Source organism: Ochotona curzoniae, unplaced genomic scaffold (assembly GCF_017591425.1).
Source record: "Ochotona curzoniae isolate NIBS_2020 unplaced genomic scaffold, NIBS_Ocur_1.0 contig_4760, whole genome shotgun sequence".
In the NCBI taxonomy this organism is placed as follows: domain Eukaryota; kingdom Metazoa; phylum Chordata; class Mammalia; order Lagomorpha; family Ochotonidae; genus Ochotona; species Ochotona curzoniae.
The window spans coordinates 56,455-83,600 of record NW_024466379.1 but is presented as its reverse complement, the minus strand read 5'-3'; the positions used below and the strand labels follow the sequence as shown (position 1 = coordinate 83,600).

The following is a 27,146-nucleotide window of genomic DNA, read 5'->3' as shown; positions in this document are numbered from 1 at the left end:
AATACCATTCAAAACAGCAGAGAAGAACCTTAAATGTCCTGGAATAAGCCTAACCTAAGATGTGAAAGACCTCTAAGGTGAAAAATTGAAAACTTTAAAGAAAGAAATAGAAGAAACCATCGAAAGACAGAGATATTTATCCTGCCCGTGAATTGGCAAAATCAGCGTCATCAAAATGTGCAGATTGCCAAAAGGAATCTAGGGGCAATGCAATCCCAATTGAAATCTTAGCAACATTCTTCTCAGTTGTGATGCATAACTTTATGATCAATCATTTAGTGACTAAAACTGTTAGTCTTCTGCAATTTATGAATTATCTTTTCCTTCATTCATAACTCCAAGGACTCACTAAATTTTTCTTCTTTTCATTATGTGCTTTTATGATTTCATGAACCAGTTTTTTTCTCATACCAAGACCTTTTTGAAACTTTAATTTTTGAAGAATCCCAACTTTTCCCTTTTTAAGTAGTGTCTTTACTGTAAATTAAGGAAACTCTGTTACTCAAAGGGGCTGAAGATTTTTGTGCAGTTGTCATATAATATACACTTTCATATTAAAAACATAAATGCTTATAATATATCTTGAGCTAGTTTTTAACAAGAGGTTGGGAAATCTCAGGATACATTAAAAGCTTTTATTTACATCCTATTTATTTAAAAGTTGAGACAGAAAGCGAGTAAAAGACTGAGAGTGAGTCTGCTTTCCTCACTGGCTCACCAATTAAATGCACACAACACCCACAGCTGCACCTGGCCAAAGCTCGGAGCCCAGACTTCACCCAAGACTCTGGTATTGGAGACCAAAGGGCAAACATTTTGAACATCCCCAGCTGCCTGCCAGGGCAGACACGTGTGGGAAACAATTCAGTGGCAGAACCAGGATTCAGTCTTGGGACCTCCAATACACATAGAGCAATTTGACTTATTTTCCGCAAGTCCAAAACCAAGGTTAAGCTTCTGATTTCATGGGTTCTGACTTTTGCAGCACAGTTTCTAAATAAGTTATCCATTAATTATTTAATTGTGTTATACATGTGTTACCAAAGCTTTGGGAATATTTTCTAGACTTGATTTATTTGAGAAATATTCCTGGAAGTGAGATGGCTGGATACTGTGGTAGTGCCATGTTTAGGTTTTCTAAGGACTCTCCATCCTGCTTCGCCTGGTTGTGGTTTTATTTGTATCCCTAACAGCAGTGTATTAGGGCGCCACATGCTATCATTTATTATTCTTCAACTTTGTGAACATCCTCTTGAAACAGAGTGAGAAGATACCTCATTGTAGTTTGATTTGCCATTCTCCCAAGGCTAACTATGCTGAGCCTTTTCCTCTGCTGCCCGTTAGTCTCTCTTCTATATATTCATAACCTCTGCCCTTATAAGTAGGTTGCTTCTTTTGTGGTTCTGTGTTTTCTTGTTTCTTAGACACATTTTGCATATTTTTCCTTTGTCAGAAGCATAATTTGCAAATATTTTCTCTCCTTCTTACATCTATCTGCCATTCTTTGTGACTTTTGCTGTGCGGATATTTCATAGTTTGAAATAATCCTATTATTCAATTTTGCCTTATTGACTTTCTTTTTTTGGAGTCTTATCCAAGAAGTCATTGCCTAGTGCAAGTTTTTCAAATTTTTGAAATTACAGATGATTTTCTGTGATATATGTTATATATTGTTGGCAAGAAAATATTGTTAATGATATTGGAACAAGTGTACTGGAATGACAAAAATGCAGAATTCACTTTGGGCTATTACCATAGAAGGCTAGAAAACACCTTTAACTTCAAATTTAATCTTCATCTGTGTGATATTTAAATTCCAAATTTGCATAATTAAAATTATTTATGTACTTTGGATATAATCTTTTTAAAGTTCACATTTATATTCATGTTTTCAGGAAATACTTTCTTGTACTTTAAAAGCCAACGTTCTGCACCAACAAAAGGCCTTTTGATCAGTTTATACATTTATGTACCACTCTTTGCTATCATTGCTGTCATTGCTCTAAAGTGGAATACATTGAAGAACTTTTGGCACAGAGATGAACTTTTAAGTGGAGGGTAGGTAAACACATTTTTACGTTTAGTTTTAAAATGCATTATGGGAAACATTTGTATCAAATTCAAATGTTGCAGATAGGGTTTCTCAAAGAATAGGAATAGCGTTCATAACTTCTGAATAAGGAAGTCTCAGAGTCCAGGCCCTCAGGAACACGTCCCGTTCCCAGGAGCCACTGCAGCTGCTCGTGACATCTTGGCAGCCTCTCCAGGAAAAGCCGAGCTGACTAAAACGTTCAGGAGGCTCTGCTCACTTCCCAGGCAGCCCCACGGTGCCGGCCCTGCCATTCCACGTGCTCAGCAGGTGACAGACACAGGCAGGGAAGAAAGGCTGGGACTAGGACATGTGGGCGGCTAGACAAACTGGAGCCGGCACAGAATAAGGGAGACCATACTGTTCATATGTCTATAAAAAGTAATTAAGGTATTGCACAGGTTTTTTAATTTCACATAACAGCAATGTCAAACCTGATTTAATGTTTAAGGAATGCATGTTTAAGTGAATGTTTAAGGAAGTAAGAACATAGATAAAGGAAAGATAAATGGGTTTCATGTGGTGCAACATGTAAACGGCTATTTTTCAGGAGTGCTGGTGGACACAAAACCATGGTTAAAATGTTCATCAATGACTCCATTTATAACATTAAGATATTAAAGCATCTGATAATATGTTGAAATTCAGGGCAACAACTGGACTCTTTATAATGATATTTGCATAATCAAATTAGTGTCAGTTGGCTTCATGAAAGGAGAACTGGCAGAAGTCTTCCGGGTGCTCTCACTGAAGAGCCCATCTTGGAGAACAGCAGTAGATGCTAAAAGTAATTCAGACACTCGGAAAATTCTCGTGGGAAGGACTCGTTAGCTACCAACGACAAAAGGAGGTCACCACAGGCCTAAGTGTCACAGGGGCCATGACTGATGTCAGGGTTCCAGGGCTGAAGCAAGTGGAGGTCATGAACTGTTGGTCAGAAACTGGATCCTTCTCTTGATCACCTTTCATTCTCTCCACAATGACTGGCCTGCTTAAAATTGCTCTGGCACATCTATTGCAACCATTTCTACATCAGCTTGTAAAGAAAATACTGATAATCTGCTCGCAGCCAGTGTCCCGATGTCTGTCAGTCCATTCTCTCTAGACAGAAGCATACAGCTACGTGAGGGCACCTAACCTCAGACAGAGTTCTGCATGGGTTTACAAGTCCAAGTCAGGAGTTCAAACCCGTTCTTATCATGTGTGGTCCTGAGTTATAGCCGTGAACTAGGGACGAGGATGCTGTGATCCTCCCTGCCCACAATGACTGTGAACTGTAGTGTTCCAAAGCGGGCATGCGGGCTCTCTACACACCACTATGATGAACAGCAGTGTTCCAAAGCAGGCACGTAGGTGGTGTACACACCACGGAAAATAACTATGTCAGCCTGGAGGTTTAGTGCACCCTTAAAGATCTCATTAGCAACAGTGGATGTTAGCACAAGTTATTTATGTTCATAGTTCTTTCACATAAATATTGTAGTTAGATTGATGGTAATTTTAGAATGAAAAGATATTCCTAGATGGTATCTTCTTTGACATTTAGGCATCACTATGTAAGATATAATGGTATTTATTTTACCATTTTTTTTCTTGTCAGTGAGAAGGAGGGCTAGCTGCTGGCTAGGACTGCATAACTTGAAATAAAGATTTCCATCTGTATAATTCAGGGAAAAATAAGAAAAAGCCAAGCATTAGGATATACGAAAAGCAAATATTCATACATAATAATAGATTAATTAGCACACATTTAAAAATCCTTATTTAATTAATTTGCTTTACTTTTCTTGATATAGCTCTCCACTGCTGTGACTTCTAATCCTAACAGATACTCTGTGTTTTCAGGTCTGTATCCAAGGAAAGTATTATCAGCAGCAGTGAGTCATGGAGTGAAAGGTAAATGAAAGCTTAAAATTACTAACAAGACACGCAACACAAAGAGTCCTTTTAGATTTGCAGCTACACCTGGTATCAGAAAATTAGTATTTGCATAATTAATCATCCCAAGCTGTTACATGTTATTCTCAGATAACAAAGCAAACAGTAAGATAAAGCTTCAGGTTTGGATTTCTTATGATTTTTTTTTTTTTGCATATTGAATGCCAATTAACCTGAGATTCATTAACTGAACATTTTATATAAGAATTAAGTTAGGGGAGATTTCAAACATTATCATGAGGCATTGTCAAAAATTCATATACTTGACTTCTTTTGTTGTTTCTTATAAGTAAACTTCATGTATAGTATGTCCCAACATTTAAATTTCTTTGTGTTGTTATCCTAGTTTAGGAAGTAAGCCAACGGTCATGCATAATTAAGTAACTTCTCACATACTAAGTATTCTTGTAAGGTTTGGGACTGGAGTAGAAGGCAACCGGAGTCTAAGAACACTTTGAACACATATAGCCTAATAATAAAACTGAGTGATCCGTGGGGTTCAAATGACCTGAGAACCTAGAGGGTCACAGGGCAATTCTAAATGCACCCTTTCTTTACAATGGAATGAAGAGAAAAAGAATCCATATGTATCTTTGGAGTTCTATTTTATATATGTAAAGTTTTATTTTAAAGTTTTTTTATTTTTATTGGAAAGGTAGATATACAGAGAGGAGGAGAGACAGAGGGGAAGGTCTTCTGTCCGATGGTTCACACCTCAAGTGGCCGCAATGGCTGGAGCTGAGCCGATCCAAAGCCAGGAGCCAGGAAGCTCTCCTGGGTCTCCCACGTAGGTGCAGGATCCCAAGGCTTTGGGCCGTCCTCAAGTGCTTTCCCAGGCCACAAGCAGGGAGCTGGATGGGAAGCGGGGACGCTGGGATTAGAACCGGCGACCATATGGGATCCCGGCAGGCACAAAGTGAGGACTTTAACCACTACATTATTGTCTATGTAAAATACTGATATTTTGACAGTTTTCCTGTGTCACTGCAAGGTCTTGGAAAAACCATAACTTTGAAATAAGAGTACATGATCAGGAGTTTTTCCAACTGCTTATTTTCCAATGCCGCATAGCTGACACTCACTGACAGCGAAGTCAATCAATGTTTCCTCCTGTGTCACCGAGTGTGGGGGGGGGGCAGGAAAGAGCAAAACCAGGCCCCATGGTTCCTTACTTTGAATTTCAAACATCCCATCCAAAATTGCACGACCCTTTAAATGGCCAGTGTTTGAGTTCAGCAAGTTACATTGCTCCCTGCAATGCTGACCTCCCTATGGACACTGGTTCAAGTCTCAGCTGCTCCATTTGTGATTGAGTTCCTTGTTAATATGCCTGGGAGTGTTGCTGCACCACATGTGAGACCCCGATGGAGTTCTAGGCTCTTTGCTCATCCTGGTCTAGCTGAAACACTTGTGACCATATAAGGGGTGAACTAGAGAATGAAAGATTTTTTTTTTTATCTTGCTCTCTGCAATTCAGTTTTTCAGGGAAATCAATAAATCAGTATTTTTAAAAATATGCCACAGTTCCCTTTGTGGAAGTGTTTAATCCAGATGTCTAGGGTGTTTCAAAATTAAAAATAGAACATTCTAAGGAAATTCATCTTACAAAGGCAAAACACTAGCAGAATGACCCATGCGTATTTCTGGGTCAAAAAAAAAAAAATCAATCCACAAATGTGTGATGAACACCACTGAATCCTGGTTTATCTGAAGCAAAGTTAGCAAGAGGGCTTTGAGAGAGTTGGAAAAGGATGCTCAGGCTGCATCTTGGAGGCCTCAGAGAGCTTCTGACACTTTCCCATGAGTGAATGAAAGGAGTCGTGGAAGAGTAAGACTGAAGTGGTTGACCGGCATGTTAATAAGGAAGCAGTTGTTGTTTTGTGTGTGTGTGTGTGTGTGTGTGTGTGTGTGTGTGTTTCTCTTTTAAAACACAGTGGTAACACTGTAGAAGTGGAGGAATGGGTGCAGTATTCTAGGCGAGGAGGAATGTCATTCGAGCCTTCCTGAGGCGCTATGAGGGAGCTTTGTCATGATACGCTGCGCATCTTACAAATTTCCCTGGAATAAGGTCAGGGGAAGTGGGTTGAGTCAGGAGAAAAGATTGGAGAAATAAATGAGAAGCTTGTGGATAGCCATGACTGAGGGGTGACTGCAGCCGCAGAGAAGCTGTCGGGGGGCAGGTAAGAGAACCCCAGACAAGTTTTAGGAAAACAAGGGCAGTGGAATCAGTGTTCTGACCGGACAGATGTACTTGTGCTAAAATAACAGGGACAGCTGTATCTGGCAAAATGGACGGTGGCACGTTTTGCCAAAAGCACATTATGCAGTTGGGTAAGCCTCAGGTTGGTGTCGGGAGGAGAATGACGAATGAGTTTGGATTCAAAACTTCCCGTGTGAGACACTTGTTAGAAATGTGTAGAACGTTTGTGGAGGTGTGCTGCCTCGACATACCGCGACAAATAGTAGAACAAATACTAGAGACATATTAGCAACTCGCTCCTGTTTCGTTATTGACATCATTCTTTTCCCCTGTTATATAAGGCATGCTCTTCTATTCAGGTACTTAAAGACTTCGTAAAGGAAAGGCCTACGTTTCAGTGTTTCCTTCTCATGTGGCTATTGCAAATCACTGATGAAAAAGAAACAGTTCTGCCCGGATGTCATGGCAAACAAGTGCAAAGCTCAGGGTCACCAGTGTTGTTTGTGCTCATTAGCGACTACGCCTCTAGTTCCAGGGTAGACAACTTTACTATGAAATTTGAGCAGTTCTCCATTTCTGTTTCCCCCACAGTCATTAAGCAATAACATCAAGAAGGACCGGAGGAAGGCTCTGACTCAAGAATGAAAAACCATGTATGTCTTTCCTTTAGATGTGACTTTCAGCTTCCGCTTACACCAAAGAAAATAAACCCTTTGATTTAAAATGAGTAATCTCATGTCTGTTGATTCTTTCGTCATAAACCTCAGTGGGAAGGAAGCAGCTTTTGCCCTGGAAGCTCTTACAACCACAAGAGAAAACACTCCACTGTTTGCTGCGGGCCCATGGCCACAATGACTTCCCCAGCACTGCTCCAGTAGCTCACATGTCCTCCATCCTTCCATCGCGGGCTTTGGAATGGGCAATGGAAGAAATACTGAGTGAGAGTAGCTCCAGAGCTCCAGGTGGCCCCTGCCTTTGCTTCCATCTTGCAGGGGTTGCTCTAAGCGTGTTCTAGGTCAAGGGCATCTTTCCTGTCTCTGGGGAATACTTCCTGGGCCTGGTGTAAACTGAGATCCCATGAGGTTCTTGTGGTCCTTTGGGGGAATCCACACATCAGTCCCCCACTGAAGCTGAGCTTCCCTGGGTAGGCTTTGCTTGCTGCAATCCTCCCTCCCCAACCCCTGTTTGCTGAGTCGGCTGCACCTTGGCACACTTCACAGCATTGTACCTGGAGTCTGACCAGGACCTACAGGGTCTTCATCAAAAAGCCAAGAAACTCCTGGGGCAGAGGTGGGAGCACCTCATTGCTAAGGTTCATTTCTAAGAATGAGCCATGGAAATAGGCCAAGAGAAATAAAAGTGAGTAACTAGGAAAAAAAATTAAAAATCAATGAATCAGTAAAAATCAAACAGAGTCTGGGTTCCCTTTGTGTGAAGGATGTACCCTGATGAGGCAGAGGACATGGTGCCCGCCAGGCATCTGGGGAGAAGGGAGGCAGAGCAATGCAGGGGCGTTGCTGTGCGAATGGACACATTGACTTTTGCCAGATGGAAAGAATTCTCAACACGGATGGTAGCGATGGTGGCCAATCAGATGAATGGATCAGTTTCGCTGAAAAGATAAATTCAAAATTATTAAATTCAAGTTTTACTTTAGGATGATACAGTGCTATGATAATGAGTGTACTAAAGCACCACACAGTATATTATGTGATGAAAGAAAAATTTTATTGATATGAGTCTGTTTTCTTTTCTTGGGGAACTATGTTGATGGGGGAAATTCATGTCTGGCTTCTCTCTGAGTCCCACAAAGAAGCTATTTAAGAAACAGTTCACACAACCAAAGAAATTTGTTGTGAATGTACTTACGGTGTTTTCCTCACTGTGATATTTATTTGCCTGATGTTAAATGATAAATGTGAATGGTAAATAAGCAACAGGTATGCACTTTCGCTTAGCTTTCTTATTGGATTTAGATAATTAAAAATAAACCTTTCCAATCATGGAATGATTGGCTTTTGTTTGTGCGTTCTAACCTGAGATATAAATGCAGAAAGCCAGCGGCAGAAATTGATAAAGTAGGTAATTAGGGCTGCTTAACTTTGTGCACTTGGTTTGATTTTTCTGTTTTTCTTCACTTTTGTAGTTTCTCCATTGTGCCAGAAAGCTATGATGTACGGATTGCCTGAACAGGTGGCCTAGAGGAAATGACATGCTTTATGTCCTTTGCAGGAGACCTGAAGGCATTCAATTCATGATCACAGTTTTGCAAAATCAAATGCACATCCACTACAGCCCTGGCTCCTGGATGCTTCCCCCATGCAGGGGGCTGCAATGCAGGTCCTTATAGCTGCTGGTCTCAGGCATCCACAGAGCTGGGGCCAGCAGGAGAGCCTGCCCCCTGAGCTCCTCTGCTGTTCAGTCAGTTCCCTACTCCTCCTTTCCTACCCATCCCAAGTCCAGAGACCAATGGCCTGCTAAGGTTTAGCAATTGAGTCCAACTTCCAGCTCTGCTCAGTTCCCACTTTTTCCTGATCTTGCCCTTCCCTTCAATCATCACCAGCTATTGCCATTCCAATACAAATGGCCCATGCCAGTCTGCCATGCCAAGTGCCCATGCCAGTTTCCACACAATGCTGACTTTCCTGTTCCTCCTCTCGGGCCTTGGTCTCCTGACATCCATGGCTCTGAGTAAGTGGAGAAACCTGCTGGGAATTCTCCGTGTGTTGCTGTATCACCTTGCCGTGTGGGCCACACTCTCCCTGCTGCACAAGGACAGCGTGGGGAACACGGATAGGCCAGCTTGCAAGACCACCGAGCAGGAGTGTGACGCTCTTGCTGGGGCCGGAATAGGCGTCTCATTTCCCTGGCCCTTCACAAGCCTTGTAGATATGCTTACTGAGGTCGGCATGAAGGGGGCGTGGCTATGGCTGGAGCCCCTCAGCCCATACTGTCCTAGTTCAGGGCTTCCTGTCAGGAGCCTCTTCCTGGAATGAGACTCTGTGTGTGTGTGTGTGTGTGTGTGTGTGTGTGTGTGTGTGTGTGTGTGTGTGTGCAGTCTTGTGCATTCATGGAGAGAGACAAAATGAGAAGACAAGGATGCTGCTGCTGTAACTCAGGATGAAGCTAGTGTGTTTCCCTTTGCCGCAGGTTCTGAAAAGCCATTTCTGCACATAACAGTGCCAGAGAAGATTGGAGCAAGCATCCCCCAAGGTCATGCTTCAGGAGCACAGGTACTTACACATGCCTTTCCCCCCCTTCTTTACTGGAGGTATTTTAATTTGTAAATTTTACATACATTTATATATATTATTTTTACATATTCTACATATTTTAATATTTTATTTTATATATTTATAGATTTTATAGATTTAAAAATATATATAATTTTACATATTTTGCAGATAAATTTAGATTATATGTCTCTGATCAATCCACACATATTTCCCTTTTGAAATATTGTGTGTTTTGTAAAGCAAATGTCTGTTTTATTTTTCAAGTAACATGGGAAAATATGTAACAACTTAAAATCCATATTCAGGAAAAACGCTCGGAATTTCTGTAGCACAAGTTAACCTAGTAGCTCACTGACAGTAACACAGGGATCTAAACATGTATTGTAATGAACTGAGGTCATGCTAATGCCCTGTATCATGATTGTAAGTTACAATGCAGAGATAACACTCCCATACCCTTGCACAGCATACCTACATCCTTGTGCACAAAGAACTGCATTTTAACTCGGACTATGTGAAAGCTGTGTGCACGGTAAATGAATCTAGCACAGAGGCTGGTGACTCAAGGGAATGTCTACTCCAGTTTTTCAAGATAATAAATATGAAGGCAGACTATCTTAGCAGGCACACATGCATTTTAACCATCACATGACTGCAAATGGATTTAACATTTGCAGGCTCTTCTGCATTTAACAAACTTTGTGTTAAAACGCTTTTTGACATGTAGGGAATTCTGGAAAAATTCTTTGACTTTGTTTATTTTCTTACTTTTCATGATAGAGTTCTGTAGACTCGGGGATTTCCCCTTTCAACCTCCCCTATCCCTCCTCCTCCACTCCCCCAGCCCCCCTGTAAATCTTCTTTGATAATCATCTCCATGGAATTCCAGGGCACTTAAAAACATTTCCAAATGGGCACTTGAAAATTGTGGAGATGAAAATTACAAAAATATATTCCAGAATTAAATCCTACTTTACTACCATGATTAAAGAAGAAAAAAGAGAAAGGAATGAAAGGGGATGAAGAAACTCTATGTGAATAATCAAATAAGTTATTGCATTATAGGGCTTCCTACCAGAAAAGAAAAAGAAAAATCCCATAAAAATATGCTACATGAAATCATCTTTGGAAGCTCCCCTAGATCTTCAAAGGACCCCACAAAGGAAAAGAAACAAAAGAAAACAAAACAAATCATGTAGGGTCCAGCACAGTAGCCTAGTGGCCAAAGGCCTCGCCTCGCATGTGCCAGGATCCCATATGGCACTGGTTCTAATGCCAACAGCCCTGCTTCCCATCCAGCTCCCTGCTTGTGGCCTAGAAAAGCATCCGAGGACAGCCCAAAGCCTTGGGCCCATGCACCCATGTAATAAAAATTTTAAAATAAATAAAACAATAAAAATAAATAACTTAAAAAAAAATAACTTATGTAGGGATAGAGTAGTCAAATTGTCACATATAGGGACAGGGAGGGCTGTTTAAGATGGTAAGAAAAAATTACCAGGTTTCAGCAAAGGAAAAATTGAGATGCATAGCATATTTCTTGGCAGAAACCCTAGCAACCCAGAAAAAGTGAGGTTATAAGATTAGCCTGGAATACCACAGCATTAGTCCTTACACAATGACACTTTACCTGAGTGTTGTAAGCCCTCGGAGTCTCAGGAAAACGTTGAGCCTAGACAAGAACACGATGCATAGTACCCATAATGCTTAGCTAAAAGACATGTATGTTTCTGCGAATCACAGAACAGTTGCCAACAGTTCTACCCTAAACACGATTTACATGTTGGGAAGTAGAGCAAGATGTCACAGACCGTTATACATTTTAGGACGGTGGCAACCAGAGAGCTCTATAATTTACCAAGACATGTACCGATAATTGAAGAACAGGAGAATCCTAAACGGGTGGGCAGAGAAATTGGTGTAATTCAGCAAGGAACAAAACAAACTCATGTTTGTCTGTCCAGGCAAGACTAAAGGAAAGCAGCCCTGTAAGGAGCATGATCAACACATCAACAAAGAAACAGCCGCCGAACAGGAACCTTGTTGGAACAAGTTCTCCTGGCAGCATTTCAAACTGTTGACTAAGGGGCTAGGACAAGTGAGATACGTCACTTCCTTTACTAGGAAAGGTTGATTGAGAGTAGGCGCTGGTCCTTGCTTGCTGAACAGACACAATATTCCACCAGCACACACTACACACACCCCACACACCATACCACACATACAGCCTACACACACCACAAACACCCTATACACATCCTATGTACAGACACACACTCTACACACACCAAATGCACACCATACATGCCACACACACAACACACGACACACACTCTACAGCCCACACACATGCCCTACACACACCACACACACCACACACACCCTACACAGCACCATACCACACACCACAGCACACATGCTCATTACACACACCACATACTCACTCCCTATACACACCACACACACCTTACACACACCACAATGCCACATACGCACCACACAATACATACCACACGCACACACACATCACATACCATACCACACACACACGGATGTGCTGAGGACATAGTCGGGAGGAGTTCATGTTTTTGGAGTATTTTTCTAGTTCTACCAGCTTACATCTTCTTTCCTCGAAGCAACTGACAAAAGCTGTAGTTGTTTGTTTGTTTTGTAGTCCCAATGGTCTAATCTCTATCCACGTACTTTTTTTCCACTCAGTTTTTATTCTTTTGTTCAGATTGAGAAATGTATTATTTTAACCTCAATATTTCAAATTCTTAATTTTCTTCTACTCTGGTGTAGAACATACTTATTACATTTTATATTTTGGGTACTGTAAGGTTCTAAAATATTTATTAGCTCTTGTATTTCTTGAAACTGAATAGTCACAAGGCTAATTTCAAGGCTGACTTTCTTCAAGCACTGGTATGATTGTGTGTGAAGGCATTTTCATGATGGCTGCTTGTAACTTCTCATTGAGTGATTTCAACAGTTCTGTCAGCTCGGCAGTAGCACTGGTTTATGATCATTCAGATTTCCGTTGATAACAGTAAGTTATTTCTGCTTGAAACCTGGGCATTCAGGCATTATAAACCCCCCGGGTACTGTGGTACCCATTACTTTTTCGGAGTCTACTCTCGCAGCTAAAGGAGGGGAACCACTTTGTTAGTTCAGAGGTAGAAGGACAACTACCTAGGCAGTTTTCATTGACGTTTTGCCGGTAGTGCTGTTTGCAAGCACTGGGTGGAGACTGGTGTCTGCCTCCCCCGCAGGCCTGCTCGGACACATTGCAGTAGAACGGTTGTTACTCTACTGCTGCCAGGTGGACATGAAGTCCAACCTCTCCGTATGTTCCCCACTGACATCAGTGTAGGGAATGTTGTCATCACTTAGAAAGACTGAAAATAGTCCTTGCCATTTAACCTCTGACACCACGTGGAGAGGTCACCGGGGAGCCTGGCTACAGACTGCAAAGTAGGAACCCAGACTCCCTTTCAGTCTCTGCTGGGGTGCGTTGTTGTTGCGGTGACGAGTTTTTTATTTATTTATTATTCCTTTGGTTTTGGCTAAAGTAGAGAAATAGAACAGCTTTTGTCTGAACGGTTTGGGGCTTGGTAAATTGCATCTTTCCTACTCTTTCAGTATTTTGGCTCTGTCCATTGGCATTTCTAGATATCCAGCTTTCTTGGTTCTAAATATGGGATTTATGCAGCAAAAAGAAAACTTCGGGAACCCAGCACTGTGTACTTCTCTGGTCAATCTGCACCAGAGTTTTATTATACTTGTTCTAGGTATAATATTCAAGGATTCTAATTACATTTAGAATAAAATTACATCAACTAGCACATTTGAAATAATTTCTACTGTTGGAGTATAGGTAAATGCTATGAGAGTATATTAGAATGCTAAAACAGAATGTTTTCGTTGGGCAGTGTGAGATTCCCTTGTGCCGACGAAGCTGCTACTTTGCCAGGCCAGGAGGCACCATGACTTTGGGAGGATTTCGCTTTAGCGATAAATCTGTTCTTTGCACCCTTGCAACATTGTGGACCCAGGTGCAGGGGGTCAAGGACGCAGTTCTTCTCCGGTCCCAGGAACAGGAGGAAGATAAGGGTGTGAGAATGGGATGATAGTGGGTATGGGAACAGAACAGGCTGCCTGTGCCTGAACGCCATAAAAATGAACATGCCCAAGGTTCTTACTTTTGATGTATTTCCCAGTCTAAAGGGCCTAAATAAGTTTCTTTTGTCTTGGGCTGTTTGGGGTCCGACCACCCTGCTTGGCTGGCGTGTGTGCCCCAAGTGCGGTCTGGCCCCAGCATGCTGACACAATAAACTCTGTTTGCTGTTTGCATCACCAACGAGACTCTTTGTCATTCTCTGGGGGTTCACTAGCTTGCACCCTGACGTCCGGGCGGGGGGAGCTTTAGCCCAGACTCTAACAGGACCATTTGGTTGCCAGTGGTAGAATTTTATCTGTTTAATGGCTAAGTAATATTCCGCGGAGTAGCTGTATCACTGCTTTGGATGAGCATCTACGTTGTTTCCATGTCTGTTTCGAGTTTCAGAAACTTAACAGCACAACAAATAACCATGTGAAGAAATGGGAAAAGGAAATGAACAGGCATTTTTCAGAAGAACAAATTCAAATGGTTAATAAGCATATGAAAAAACGCTTAGGCTCCCTAGCCATCAAAAAGACAAATGATAACCACATTTGGATCCACCTACATGCATTGAGATCGGCCTACATTCAGAACTCCACATCTGCTGGCCTGTTTGTGAGAAAAAAGCTACCCTCCTTCCGTCTCAGTGGGAATGTTGGCGAGTGCACCCATTGTTGAAGTCAGTGTGGAGAGTGCTAAGAAAACTGAAAATTTATCTGCCATATAAACCAGCTCTCCTGTTTCTGGAAATATTTCCAGAGGAAATGAAATCTGCATATGAGAAAGTGTTCTGTAATCCTGTGTTTAGAGCAGCACAATCTAGAGTAGCAAAGATTCTTCATTTTTTTATATTGACAAACCCAGACAAAATAAAACATCTACATACTTTATATATTTGGCTTTCTTCTTGGATTGATACAAGTAAAAAATAGCATTTTTGATAGTAGATGGAACTTTTTCTCCTTGGTGATTTTGGTTTGCTAAACCTAGATACAGAAGCAGAAAGCCAGCAGTAGAAATGATGAAACCAGGTAACTGGGGCTGCTAACCTTCTGCGCTGTTTGTTTTCTTTCTTGCTTTCGTTCCTGCGATTCATCCATTGTCCTGGAAATGTCTGGCGTAAGGAAACAAGTGTCCTGTAAAGTCAGTGGGCTTTATGTGTCCTGTGACTCTGGAAAGCCTTTAGTGTGGAGGATCGCACTCCGCAAATTCAAGCGCCCGTGAGCTGCAGGGAATTCCTGGATGCTTCTCCAATAGCAGAGAGCCGAGCTGTGTGCTGCTTGGACCTGCTGGCCTCGGGCATCCCCAGAGCTGCAGATCGCCTGGGCACAACAGTGGAACCCTCCTTTTTGCTCTGCTCTGCAACCCCACGCTTTCTGCTTAACAGACTTCACGCGAGCCCAGAGAGCCAGCGGTCTGTCCACGAGCTGATTCCATTCCTAACGGCCAGAAATGTACGCTTGCCAGTTTGCCGCACAATGCTGAATCTCTTGTTCATCCTCGCAGGCCTGAGCCTTGCAACTTCCTTGGCCCAAAGTAAGTGGAGAAACTTGCAGAGAATGTTCCCTGCCTTCCTGCCTCCCGGCTCCTCAAGCGCAGGACAGGTGTGGGAGTCTGGTCAGAGCCAGTTTCCAGGACCTCAGAGCCGGGGCTGGGCTCTTGCTGTGTTTGGTGGTTGGTTACATAGAGGTCAGATGCCCCTCCCTTTCCTGACCCCACCCCTCAAATGAGCATTGTATGGGAATAGGAAAGAAGAGAGAATATGGTTGGGGTTGGAGCTACACTCTTCCCCATTTAGGATTGAGATCAACAAGCCCCCAAATTTCTGTGGACAGTGGAAGAGTCATTTCTCTTTCTCTTTAGGGAGGCTTTGCCTGCAATCAGACGATGTGTGTGTGTGTGTGTGTGTGTGTGTGTGTGTGTGTGTGTGTGTGTGTGTGTGTGTAGGCTTGGGCTAGGGTGTTCACAGAAGGAAAGGAAATGAGAGGAATAGCAAAGAAAGAGAAAGTTACTTCCACCTGGGAGATGCTAATGGGTTTTCCTTTACTGCAGGTTCTGAAATGACATTTCTACACCTAACAGTGCCAGAGAAGATTGGAGCAAACACCAACGGTGCTCATGTTTCAGAAAGACATGTAAATTTAAAATTTTGTGGTATTTTAATTTTACTGAACTGTGCAGTAGTAATCAATTGTACAAATCCCCTATGAAATCTCGCTTAAATTCTAAGTTATGGGGCTATGCAGTTGGTCTTAGGAAGAGCAAAGTTTGAATCTTTTTTTCTCTGTAACTGCAAACACAATGTGACTGCTTTAATGAACACAGAAAAATATGCCCCAAATTTCTAGAACACAGAGTACCCTAAGTATTTCACAACTCAGTGTTCTGTAAGACATGTATATTTGCATATGCATTCTCACGTAAGTGAGCTCATGAGCTCATGCTAAAATAAACTTCAGTTGTAGTTTTAAAAAAGCGTTACGAAAGAGCATATGTTCATGTGTCCATGTGTGCTTCGTAAATGGTAGCGCCATTTTCAATCAGAATGAAGCAGGAAAGGGTGTAGCTTGTCAAAGAAGCTAACATAGATATTGTGAATAAAGTAAATAAGCACTGTGTATTCTAAATCCAGCAAATTGAAATTAAGTGAATATGTCGAGATACACATTTAATGACCATGTATTGGTGTTTACGGTTTTTGGTTTAACTAATACAGCATCATATATGTTAAGAATATCTGACATGTAGATAGAGTTTCATAAGCCTTTTTCATCTACATATGTAGAATGAATGGCAAATTCATTAAAAAAATGAATGGTCAGAAATTGTAAAAAAAATCTCTTGTATTTTATTTTCACTGACAAATTATTAGGCTGCCTCTCCTGTAAGATTTCACCTGCTTCATTCAGTCTTCTCATCAGTGCCAGTGTGTCAACACAAATGTCTAACTTCTTTCAATTTAGTGACACGATAATGTGATCATTTGAGATTTTTTTTTCCTGGTTACTTTCTGAGTGTGTTTGACATTCCTTTTATAAGATGTAGCAGTTCTGATTAGAACACTAGGTTTCCTAGAAAGGAGAGGGCTAAATTTAACAACAGACAAAAGTTTAAGAGGACTGCTGTGATGTCAGTGAAAAACAAGACATGAAGGTGAGATTGATATTCTGCGTGATCTGTTTACAGCCCCACTTTCTGACCCTGAAATAAAACTTCAGAGTATGTGTGTAAAATAAGCTGATATGCAAAAAAAAAAAATCAGTATCCGTGAAGATTAAAATACTAAGACAGCAACAAGTACATATGGTTGGATATCTATCTACTGATTCAACTCATCACGATCCAAGCTATTGAGCAATAAGACAGGGGCCAGTTTTATAGAGGCTGGCTAATGCACCACTCAGGATGTTGACACAGCAGGTACAAGCCCTGGTTATTCCACTTCAGATCCAGGTCCCTGGTAAGGCAGAATGTAGTGTCCCAGGTGCTTGGGCACCTGCTACGTGTGTACTGGGCCACAGCGCTATTCTAGGCTCCTGGCTGAAGCCAACCTGACTGGGAACTGCCATTTTGAGAATAAATTAGTGGGTGAAAAATCTCTGACTCCCTCACTGCTTTCAGCTTGATCTTACAAACGAATAAGCAAAAAAAAAGATCATTTCAGAAGTAGTATAACTTTTTGAAGCTATGATTTAGAATATAAACAAGGTTCTTCAATATTCTAGTGAAAAAGAAAAATATAGCATTATTGTCAGTAAACATCAGACATTACAGAAAATAAGCCCAACCTTAAAAATTCTAAGGATCCTATTAAAATTGATGGAAATGTGTCAAAGGGAAAATTAAGTTAAATATTCCACATGAAGAACATCCAAGTTGATTAATAAATGCAAAACAAGCATTTTTGCTGCAATATTTAAAGAGTAATGGAAAAGGAAGACAATATGTAAGACTACAACTTTAAATTTTAAGAAAATGCTTACTAATAACAAGGCTGACACATAATGAGCTAAGCAATATTAAAGCTCAATTCCGTAGTAAGAGAGTGAGAAGTCAAAATGTCTATAGTTAAATATTGAGACTTTTATGGGAAAACTTGCATAATTCATCAGAAACCATAAGCCAATCCAGTGAACTTTCAGGGTATAAATTCAATAACATTTTTAGCTAGTTTGTCTTTATTTCTGTTTTGAATGAAGAGGTAAAGATGGTTTTTCATCTGCTGACTCTTTCCCCAAATGTCTGCAATGGGCAGAGCTGAGCTGATTTGAAGCCAAGAGCCAGGAGCCTCCTCCTCTGGGTCTCCTAAATGGGTTCAGGGTTCCATAGACTTGCTAGTTTCCCAGGTCATTGTAGAGAACTTGGATCAGAGTGGAACAGCCAACACAATTGTTGCCAAAATGGGATCCTGGTGCCACAGGATGGAGAATTAGCCTATTATGCCTCAGCATCAGCCCCCAGCAACATTTTTATACATGAATAGTTATCTCTGTGAAAAAAATGAAGAAAAAAATGCATTTATATACTTACAAAGCAAAAATATTTCAGAATGAATGTGATGGATGAATTGAATAATTTATATAATAAAAACCATAGAGCATGGATGAAAGAGCTACTCCAGGATCTTAATGGCACTATATTTATTTCTTAGAGATTACAAGAATTAATATCAGTGAAATTTCCATACAATATACAGCAATCCAAAGATTCAGTGCATGTTCTACTGAATGTCAATGCCGTTTTCCACATATCTAAGATGAACTATCCTAAAATTCACTTGAAATTATAAAAGACCAGGAAGAGGCAAAACAATGCTTAGCATAAAGATGGTAGTATAAGAGAAATCAAACTAGATGCACTTCACTGTGTTCAGCATTTTACACAAGATGGTCATTAAATCAGCTTGTTTATAACAAAATCTGACAAATAGTTCAGTGGATCAGAATAATGAGCCAAGGAATTGGTCCATATCCTACAACCCTCTGATTGTCTTCAGAGGTGCCAGGAGGAAGGACAAAGGTGGAAGACTTTAATTAGATCCCTACCTCTCAACATACACGAAAAAGTCAAATCTGTATGAATCAGACAGGAATGCAAGATCTGCACTAATGAAATTGCCAGAAGAAAGCATCCGGTCACATTTCATGGCATTGCTGTTAAGTGAACATTTCGACTATAAAACTCCAAAAGTTCAGAATTAGGCTACTTACGTGAAAAACTATTAATATTCAGAGAATATTATTCAGAATAGATCAGCGATTCATTAAACTCAACAAAGCAAAGGAATCATTCCAGTTAGGAAGTCGAAAGGATCTTGCCAACCATCAGAAAATGCAAGTCAAAAACACAACATTGGTGTAGTTAGTTTCACAGGAGAAGACATATAAAGGAAGTGGAGAGAACAAAAACAACATATACAAAATAAGCAGAGAGAGAATCACAATGCCATACTTCAAGACACTCTTGCGATAGTAATATTCAAAACAATTTGATAGTGGCCAAAAATAAGTACACAAGCAAATGGAACAGACTAGAAACTTGAGAAATCAATCCACTCATCTACGACCAACAAAGCTCTTACACATGTGATAACATTGATCCCTGGGTTAGGGAATAATCTCTTCAACAAATGTTCTGAAAAAAAATTGGGCCATGACATGCAATAGTCTGAAACACCTTATATGAAAATCAACATGTATCAAGCATAAAATCTATGTCTTTATGCAACTAATTATTAGAGGAAAACATCAGACAATCTGTGTTGCCACTGGAATAGGAAATGTCTGCATGGAAAAGATCCCAGAAGCACAGGCTTTGGAAGTGGAAAGATAGTTATGGGAAACAGAAGTTTCTGCTTTTCAAAGCAAATATTCAACAAGTGAAAATGCAACTTAGAGAATGGGAGAGTATACTCATCAGTTAGGCAATGAATACATGCTTAATACTTAGGACTTATAAAGGGGCTTATAAGCTCCACAACAGCACAGCTAAAATCCAAAAAAGAAATGGATAACAGAAATAAAGAGGGATTTATCAGTGGGTGAGCTGATAATGACCAACAGGGGCATGGAAAAATGCTCAGGGTCAGTATCAGGGAAATGACAAATAAATGATAGAATGGTTATCATCACAATGTGAATAAATAATAAATACTTGTGTGGATGAGGAGAAAAGTTTTCATAATCCATTGCTGGGGACATAAGCTAGCACAGCGGGAGACAGTATGAAGATCTCAGAAGTAAGACGATGAATCTACCATGTGAGCAATCTATTCCACTCCCAGGAATTTAAATTTAAAAAAATCACATAGAAGCACTTTTTGCAATAGGTAAGTCATTAACTTTTGGAGTTGACTCAGATTTTCATCCTTGATTATTGGATAAATAAAACATACACATATACAATGTGAAATTGGCGTAAAACCAGAATGAAATCTTGTTTACAGGAAATAGATGCAACTGGAAAGCATTACGCTTAGTGAAATCAACCAGTGCCCAAAGGATAAACATGTCTTCCTTGCTTTGCTGTAACTAATAGAGTATTAAAAAAATTAGTGGAGGTCCCGGCACAGTGGCCTAGCGGCTAAAGTCCTCACTTTGAACATGCTGGGATCCCATAAGGGTGCTGGGTCTAATCCTAGCAGCTCCACTTCCCATCCACCTCCCTGCTTGTTCCCTGGAAAGCAGTCAAGGACGGCCCAAAGCCTTGGCACCCTGCAGCCGTGTGGGGGACCTGGAGGAAATTTCTGGCTCCTGGCTTTGGATCGGCACAGTTCTGGCTGTTGCGCTCACTTGGGGAAAGAATCATCGGATGGAAGATTTTTCTCTATGTTTCTCCTCTCTGTGTATCTGACTTTGTAATAAAAATAAATAAATCTTTTTTAAAAATTAGTGGAATTGATGTTTGAGATTTGCTATGCTCTTGAGGAACAGTGTACTGCTTAATATTTGCTGAATTAGTTAACTAGTGGATGGTTAAGCCTATTATAAGAAAATACATGGTATGACTGTCATAAACTAAGATAACAACCACTGAAAGTAAGGAAGAAGGATAGTGAGAGTGTTGGTGGGAGGCAGTGCAATATAGAGATTTATTTACCTTTCAGAAATAATTCATAAAATGAAATACATGAAGTAATGCTACAAGGAGGGAGATGGGAACATACAGATCCAAGGATATGTAGCTGAAGCAATATAGGATGGCCACGGTAGGTGTGGGCCACAGCATGGAACAGGAGGCGAACCATCATTCAGTGAAGGCTGGACATGTGCAGGCAGAATCCAGGCCCTCCTCTTTCTGCTACACTCCCATACTTTTTTTTTTATTGTTGCTTACATTGTATTATGTAGTACAGTTTTATAGGCGCTGGGGATTCCCCCCTCCCCTCCCATACCCCTCCCCCCATGGTGGATTCCTCCACCTTGTTGCATAACCATAGTTCAAGTTCAGTTGAGATTCATTGCTTGCAAACACATGCCTAGCATAAAGTTCAGCGTCTTATTGTCCAGATAAGTTCAGTGGCCTCTTGGGGAGACCTTCTCTGGTCTGAAGATAGGTCTAACAGAGTAAAGATCCGGTCAGTTAAAAGCCCCAACAAGGCCTCAGTATCAATATACAACATTATGGAATTAATTGACATAGTATTGGGTAAACAATATGTTAAAAATAATGCAAGTTCCATTCTTCGAAACATCTGGGTTGAGACAGTATCAATGACAGATTCAAAAAATAACAAACAACCAAACAAAAAATTACAGGTTAAATCAAGGCAAACATGTGGTATCTAACCTTTTGGGATTCGCTCATTTCCCTTAGCATTATAGTTTCCAGTTGGGCCCATTTAGCCACAAAGAACTGCATTTTGTTTTTTTTTAATAGCTGAGTAGTATTCCATGGAGTAGATGAACCAAAGCTTTCTTATCCAATCTTCTGCTGATGGGCATTTTGGTTGCTTCCATGTTTTTGCAATTACTGATTGTGCTGCAATGAACATAGGGATACATGTTGGTTTGTCGTAAAACAGGTGTTTTGGATATATTCCTAGGAGTGCTATTGCTGGGTCATATGGTATGCAGATTTTGAGTTGTTTGAGTGTTCTCCAGACTGATTTCCATAAAGGCTGTACCAATTTGCAGCTCCACCAGCAGTGGAGTAGGGTTCCCTTTTCCTCGCATCCTCGCCAGCAAGCGTCGTTGGTGTTCTTGTTTATGTGGGCCAATCTTACTGGTGTTAGGTGGTACCTCATCGATGTTTTAATTTGGATTTCCCTTATTGCTAGGGAGCTGGAACATTTTTTCATATGTTTGTTTGCCATTTGGACTTGTTCCTTTGTGAAATGTTTGCCCATTTCCCGTGCCCATTTCTTGAGTCACTTGTTTGTTTTGGTTTTTTGGTTGTTTTGAAGTTCTTTGTATATCCTGGAAATTAGCCCCCTATCGCCTATATCGTGTGCAAAGATCTTCTCCCACTCTGTGGGTTGCTTTTTTACTTTTTTGATTGTTTCCCTTGCTGTACAGAAGCTTCTTAGTTTGATGAGGTCCCATTTGTTTATTCTGTTCTCAACTGCTATTGCTTTTGGTGTCCTTCTTAGAAAGTCAGGACCTACTCCTAGGTCTTGCAGGGTATTTCCTACATTTTCTTGCAAGAGTTTGAAGGTTTCTGGATGTAGGTTTAGGTCTTTTATCCATGTAGATTGGATCTTAGTGTATGGTGATAGATGTGGGTCTATCTTTTTGTTTCAACAGGCTATCAGCCAGTTGTCCCAACAACATTTACTAAGGAGGCCTTCCCACTTGCTTGAACTGTCATTGGTCTTTTTGTCAAAGATTAGTTGGCTGTATTTGTGTGGGTTCCCTTTTGGTGCTTCTATTCTATTCCATTGATCTTCCTTTCTGTCTTTGTGCCAGTACCAGGCTGTTTTGATAACCACTGCTCTATAGTATGTCCAGAGGTCCGGGATTGTGATTCCCCCTGCTAACTTCTTATTTTTCAGGATGGTTCTAGCTATTCGTGGTTTTCTGTGTTTCCAGATGAACTTTTGAATCATTGTATCCAGTTCCGTGAGGAATGTTTAGGGCAATACACTCCCATACTTTTAAATCAGGTTCAGGCAAGGCTGGTCCTCTGCACAACTGTAAAGCAGAAAAATTTCAGGTACACCCATCTGGTTTTATTGCACATCATCCGCTCATTCTTTCAGATCTTTGTTCCTCTCGTGCCTCTTTTCATCTCCCTTTCCTTGCTCACCTCCTCAACCCCCAATGAACATGAGTACATGCAGATACAGTGGGAAAGATGCAAACCATAGCATCTCCTGACTTAAAGGCCATTTGTCCCCATACTTTCATGGTTGCTTAAATAATGTGCATAACACAGCGTATTGAAGTCGCTGCTGGGACTGAATAAGCTCAAGGACAGATTGTGTAGACTTGTTTCCCAAAAGGTTCCTGGCTTCTCTCCTTTGCTCAAAATTTCCTGAAGATGTCCCATTTTTAGGACATAGCACTGTTCTAACGCTACATTTAAACAAGCAAACAACATCTGATTCACCAATATTAAAAACAGTACTTAGAAAAAAATAGAAAACAGTTTCAAAAAAGTTATATATTGGGAAAAAAGAGCAAGATGGTGGCATAGGATGAGGACATATTAAATTGGACACTGACAGATTAGCAGAGGAGAAGCAAGGAGGACACAATTCCAGGTAAAAGGAGTGGAAGGGCTGAAAGCAGAGATACCAGGGGGCCGTGGACATTTGCGGTGGCAAACAGATACCTCAGTGACAATCAGATCTCCACTGGTGGACAGATAGGCAGGGGAGAACACCTGGAGTGTAGGAGGTGAATCAACCCATAGGATGTGGGTACTGCTGCATTATTAATCTAATTATGAGCCACAGTAGAGCAGTGGAGCTGTTGTGGAGGGTGTTGAAACAGGGTAGAGTTAGCAACCCGGCACCATGAGCATCAGGAGAGGTACCTCAAGTGCCATGTTGAGAACTGCTGCAATGTCCTTGGAAAGCAACTGTGAACGGCACGTGAGTTAAGCCCAGAGAGGACTGCACATCCAGCTCTCCAGAAGGCTTCTACATAATGTTCATACCAGGGAAGCATTTCACTGCTCCCACGAGGAAAATACTACAGGCTTGGTATCCCACAGATGCTATCCAAAATAAGTTCAGGCTAACCCCAGAATTAAAATTATCCCAGTTCACTGAAGACATTATTCTATACACAGGAAAGCCAAAATACTCAACAAAGAGACTAATGGGACTCATAAGAGAGTTTGGCAAGGTAGCAGTGTATAAAGCCAATAAACATAAATTGATGGTCTTAATAAACATAAATTGATGGTCTTCAGTATTGCAGCTGGTATCCCAGGAGCATGAGCACAGGAAAACTATGGGAAGACATCCCAAGCCACAGACAAAAACCTAGTGAGTTTTCAACCACTACAGAAGGAACAGGAATGGAGAGAATCCCAGTAGGAGCCTCCCAAAAAAGACAGTGGGAAGCAAACAACAACAACAACAAAAAACAAACAAACAACAAAACAAAACAAAACTTGTAGGACAAGGAAGGTCAAAGAAGATGAACCTGAGGAGAAACCCATGGGTGTCTGATCAAATGATCCCTTGGCTGAAGACGTCACACCACTGGTGAATAAGCTGTTTGGGAGATAGCATCTGGGGAGAGAAGCATCTGAGAGGGACACATGGAATGAGAACTGAGTCCACCCACATGCAAAGAGAGAGAGAGAGAGAGGATCCCTGGGGGACAGAGTTTGGATCTGGAGCAAATGTGTGCATACCAGTGTGAAATCTGTATCTGTCAGCTGCAAATGGCCACAGCTGTTAGTGTTTGCCCTATCCATTCCAACCCACCGCTTGCACTAATCCACCACTTGCCTGATCCAATTCTGGAAGCAGGCAGGTCAGAGAGGAACCTTCCCCAAGCTGGTGCACAGTGGGTGTCCCTGAATCTCAGCAGCCTCCCCAAACCCAGACTCCTCAGACAACCCCACTAAAACACTAGAGACTGAAGGCACACAGGAGCATGCACATGACCAACAGCAACTAGAAAGCCTGCAGATCTAAAAGACCATGGGAAAGGGCAACAGAAAAAAAACAGGAAGCAACAGAATATACAGGAAGCTAGCATGTCCCTCAAAAATGAACAAAAGATCATACAGGAAGTACAAAAACTCATCACAAAACTCTTCAGAGACAATGAGAAAAGATGGCAAGTTTTGGAGGTATTTAAAGAATATATCACCACAGAGATAAAATCTATAAACAAGCCCCAAACTGAAGACCTTGAGAACACAACAGAAACCCTCAACAATGGCATGGATGCTGCAGAACAAAGAATATCAGATTTGGAGGATAACCAATTTGAGAAAACACAATTAGACATAGGGAAGAGAATGAATGAAGGTAAGAAGTTGATCTAAGAAATGAATGACACCATCCAAAACTGTACCAGAATTTCTAGGTACTCCTGAAGGCATGGAAAGAGAGGCAGGATTGCAGGAAGTGTCCCATGAAATTACAAAAGAGAACTTTCTAATTATAGAGAACATAATGGGAACCCAAATATAGGAAGGGCAGAGAACCTTGAACATTTTGGATTAAAAAAAAAACCCTATTCTGACACATCATTGTAAATTCCCATCAACTGAACATAAAGAATATAGATAGCATAGACCTCATTTGTGTTGACAATGAAATAAAATGTTTCCATTATATAGATAAGTTAGAAGAATGTGCAAACACCAAGCCAGCCCTAAAATTGATGCTGACAAATGTGCTGAAGACAGAATGAAAAGAAATTCATCATAATCAATGATGGCAAAGGGGAAGATCTTCCCATGAAAGCACACAAAATAAACCAAAGTTAAACAGAGACCTGAACAACAAACACACACACACACACACACACACAGAGTTTTCAAGCTATGAACATTAACTCTGAACACAAATGGCTTAACTTAATCAAAAGACATAAATCGGCCCCGGCATAATGGCCTAGCAGCTGAAATCCTTGGCTTGAATGTACCCGGATCCCATATGATCACCAGTTCTAATCCTGGCAGCCCCACTTCCCATCCAACTCCCTGCTTGTGGCCTGGGAAGGCAGTCAAGGACGGCCCAAAGCGTTGGTACCCTGCACCTGCATGGGAGACCTGGAATAGCTCCTGGCTTTGCATTGGTGCTGCACTGGCTGTTGCGGTCACTTGGGGAGTGAATCAGCAGATGAAACTTCCTCCCTGTCTCTCCTCCTCTCTGTGTAGCTAACTTTCTAATAAAAAATAAATCTCTTTTTGAAAAGACATAAATTAACAACGGGTCAAAAAGCAGGACTCATCTATGCATTGCCTACAGGAGACACATCTAATAAACAAAGATACATTTAAACCAAGAGTGAAAGTATGGATGGAAAACAACAGTTCATGTCAATGGAAAAGATAAACAGCCAGTGTAGCCACTCTATTATCAGATGATACAGACTCCACTATGAGAAACATTAAAGGAAATAAAGAGGAACACTACATAATGATAAAGGAATCCATCACTCAGAAGAATAAGTGTATACACACCAAATACGAGAGCATCTGGCTACATGGAACAATTATTGATGTACCTAAGGAGAAATAGATGCCACTACAATAATACCGGGACCTCAACACCCTGTTAACATCAATAGAGAGACTGATGAGACAGAAACATAGCAAAGAAGCAACAGGTCTCACACAGTCAACCAACAGACTTAATGCTAATTTGTTTCAAGGATTTAAAAAAAAAATTTGTTTTATTAATTGCATTGCATTATGTGACAAAGTGTTATGGGCACTGGGATTCCTCCCACCCCTCCCCAAACATTCTCCCCATGGTGGATTTCTCCACCTTGCTGCGTTACCACAGTTCAAATTCAGTTGAGGTTCTTTCATTGGAAGTATTTACCAAGCATAAAGTCCAGTGTCTTATTATCCTAGTGGGTTCAATGATTTCTTGGTGAGACCATCTCTGGTCTGAAGCTAAAGCCAGCAAAGTATCATCCCAATCAGTTAAAAGCCCCAACATAACACCAACAGCCATTTACAACCTTATGGCATTAATTGACATGGAATTGGTTAATAGTATGTTGATAGGAAAATGCGGTTTCTTAACTACATCCTGTGACTTCTTCATAGACATTGCCATTTTGTTTTATATTCAACCTGATTCCATACAATTATCAGTTTAGGTGCAGTACATTTTTTTTAGGATGTGTGTGCAGAGACATTCCCAATACCCCAGTGAGGCATAACTAATTTTTGTGTCCCACCTAGTGAGGCATGTTTGGGTCCACGCTGGGCGTTTCCTGTCTGATTCTAAGCTTCCCATGTTGTTGTCTGTCCATTCTAGATTTCTTGTTTGTATGTTTGTTTGTTTGTTTTGAGGGGTTACTGGAGCGATCCTAATAGTCACCGCGAGGGAGGGTGGGAACCCAGAACCAGAGCCAGGCAAGGACCAGAGAG

General features: G+C 41.0%; 2 protein-coding genes across 2 annotated transcripts in view; both read left to right on the top strand.

Annotated features, from left to right (window-relative positions):
• The window catches only part of LOC121161257 (A disintegrin and metallopeptidase domain 3-like), an 81,073-nt gene extending 74,126 nt beyond the window's left edge, over positions 1–6,947 (top strand). The window contains exons 19-21 of the mRNA XM_040987566.1: positions 1,896–2,058; positions 3,935–3,985; positions 6,819–6,947. Of these exons, the coding sequence (XP_040843500.1) occupies positions 1,896–2,058; positions 3,935–3,985; positions 6,819–6,825 (221 nt within the window). The 3' untranslated portion in view covers positions 6,826–6,947. The remainder of the gene's footprint in view (positions 1–1,895; positions 2,059–3,934; positions 3,986–6,818) is intronic.
• Positions 6,948–15,033: 8,086 nt separating this feature from the next.
• Positions 15,034–27,146, top strand: part of LOC121161258 (A disintegrin and metallopeptidase domain 3-like) — a gene marked incomplete at its 3' end in the record, with an annotated part of 50,660 nt that continues 38,547 nt past the window's right edge. Inside the window, exons 1-2 of the mRNA XM_040987567.1 lie at positions 15,034–15,164; positions 15,681–15,763. Of these exons, the coding sequence (XP_040843501.1) occupies positions 15,107–15,164; positions 15,681–15,763 (141 nt within the window). The remainder of the gene's footprint in view (positions 15,165–15,680; positions 15,764–27,146) is intronic.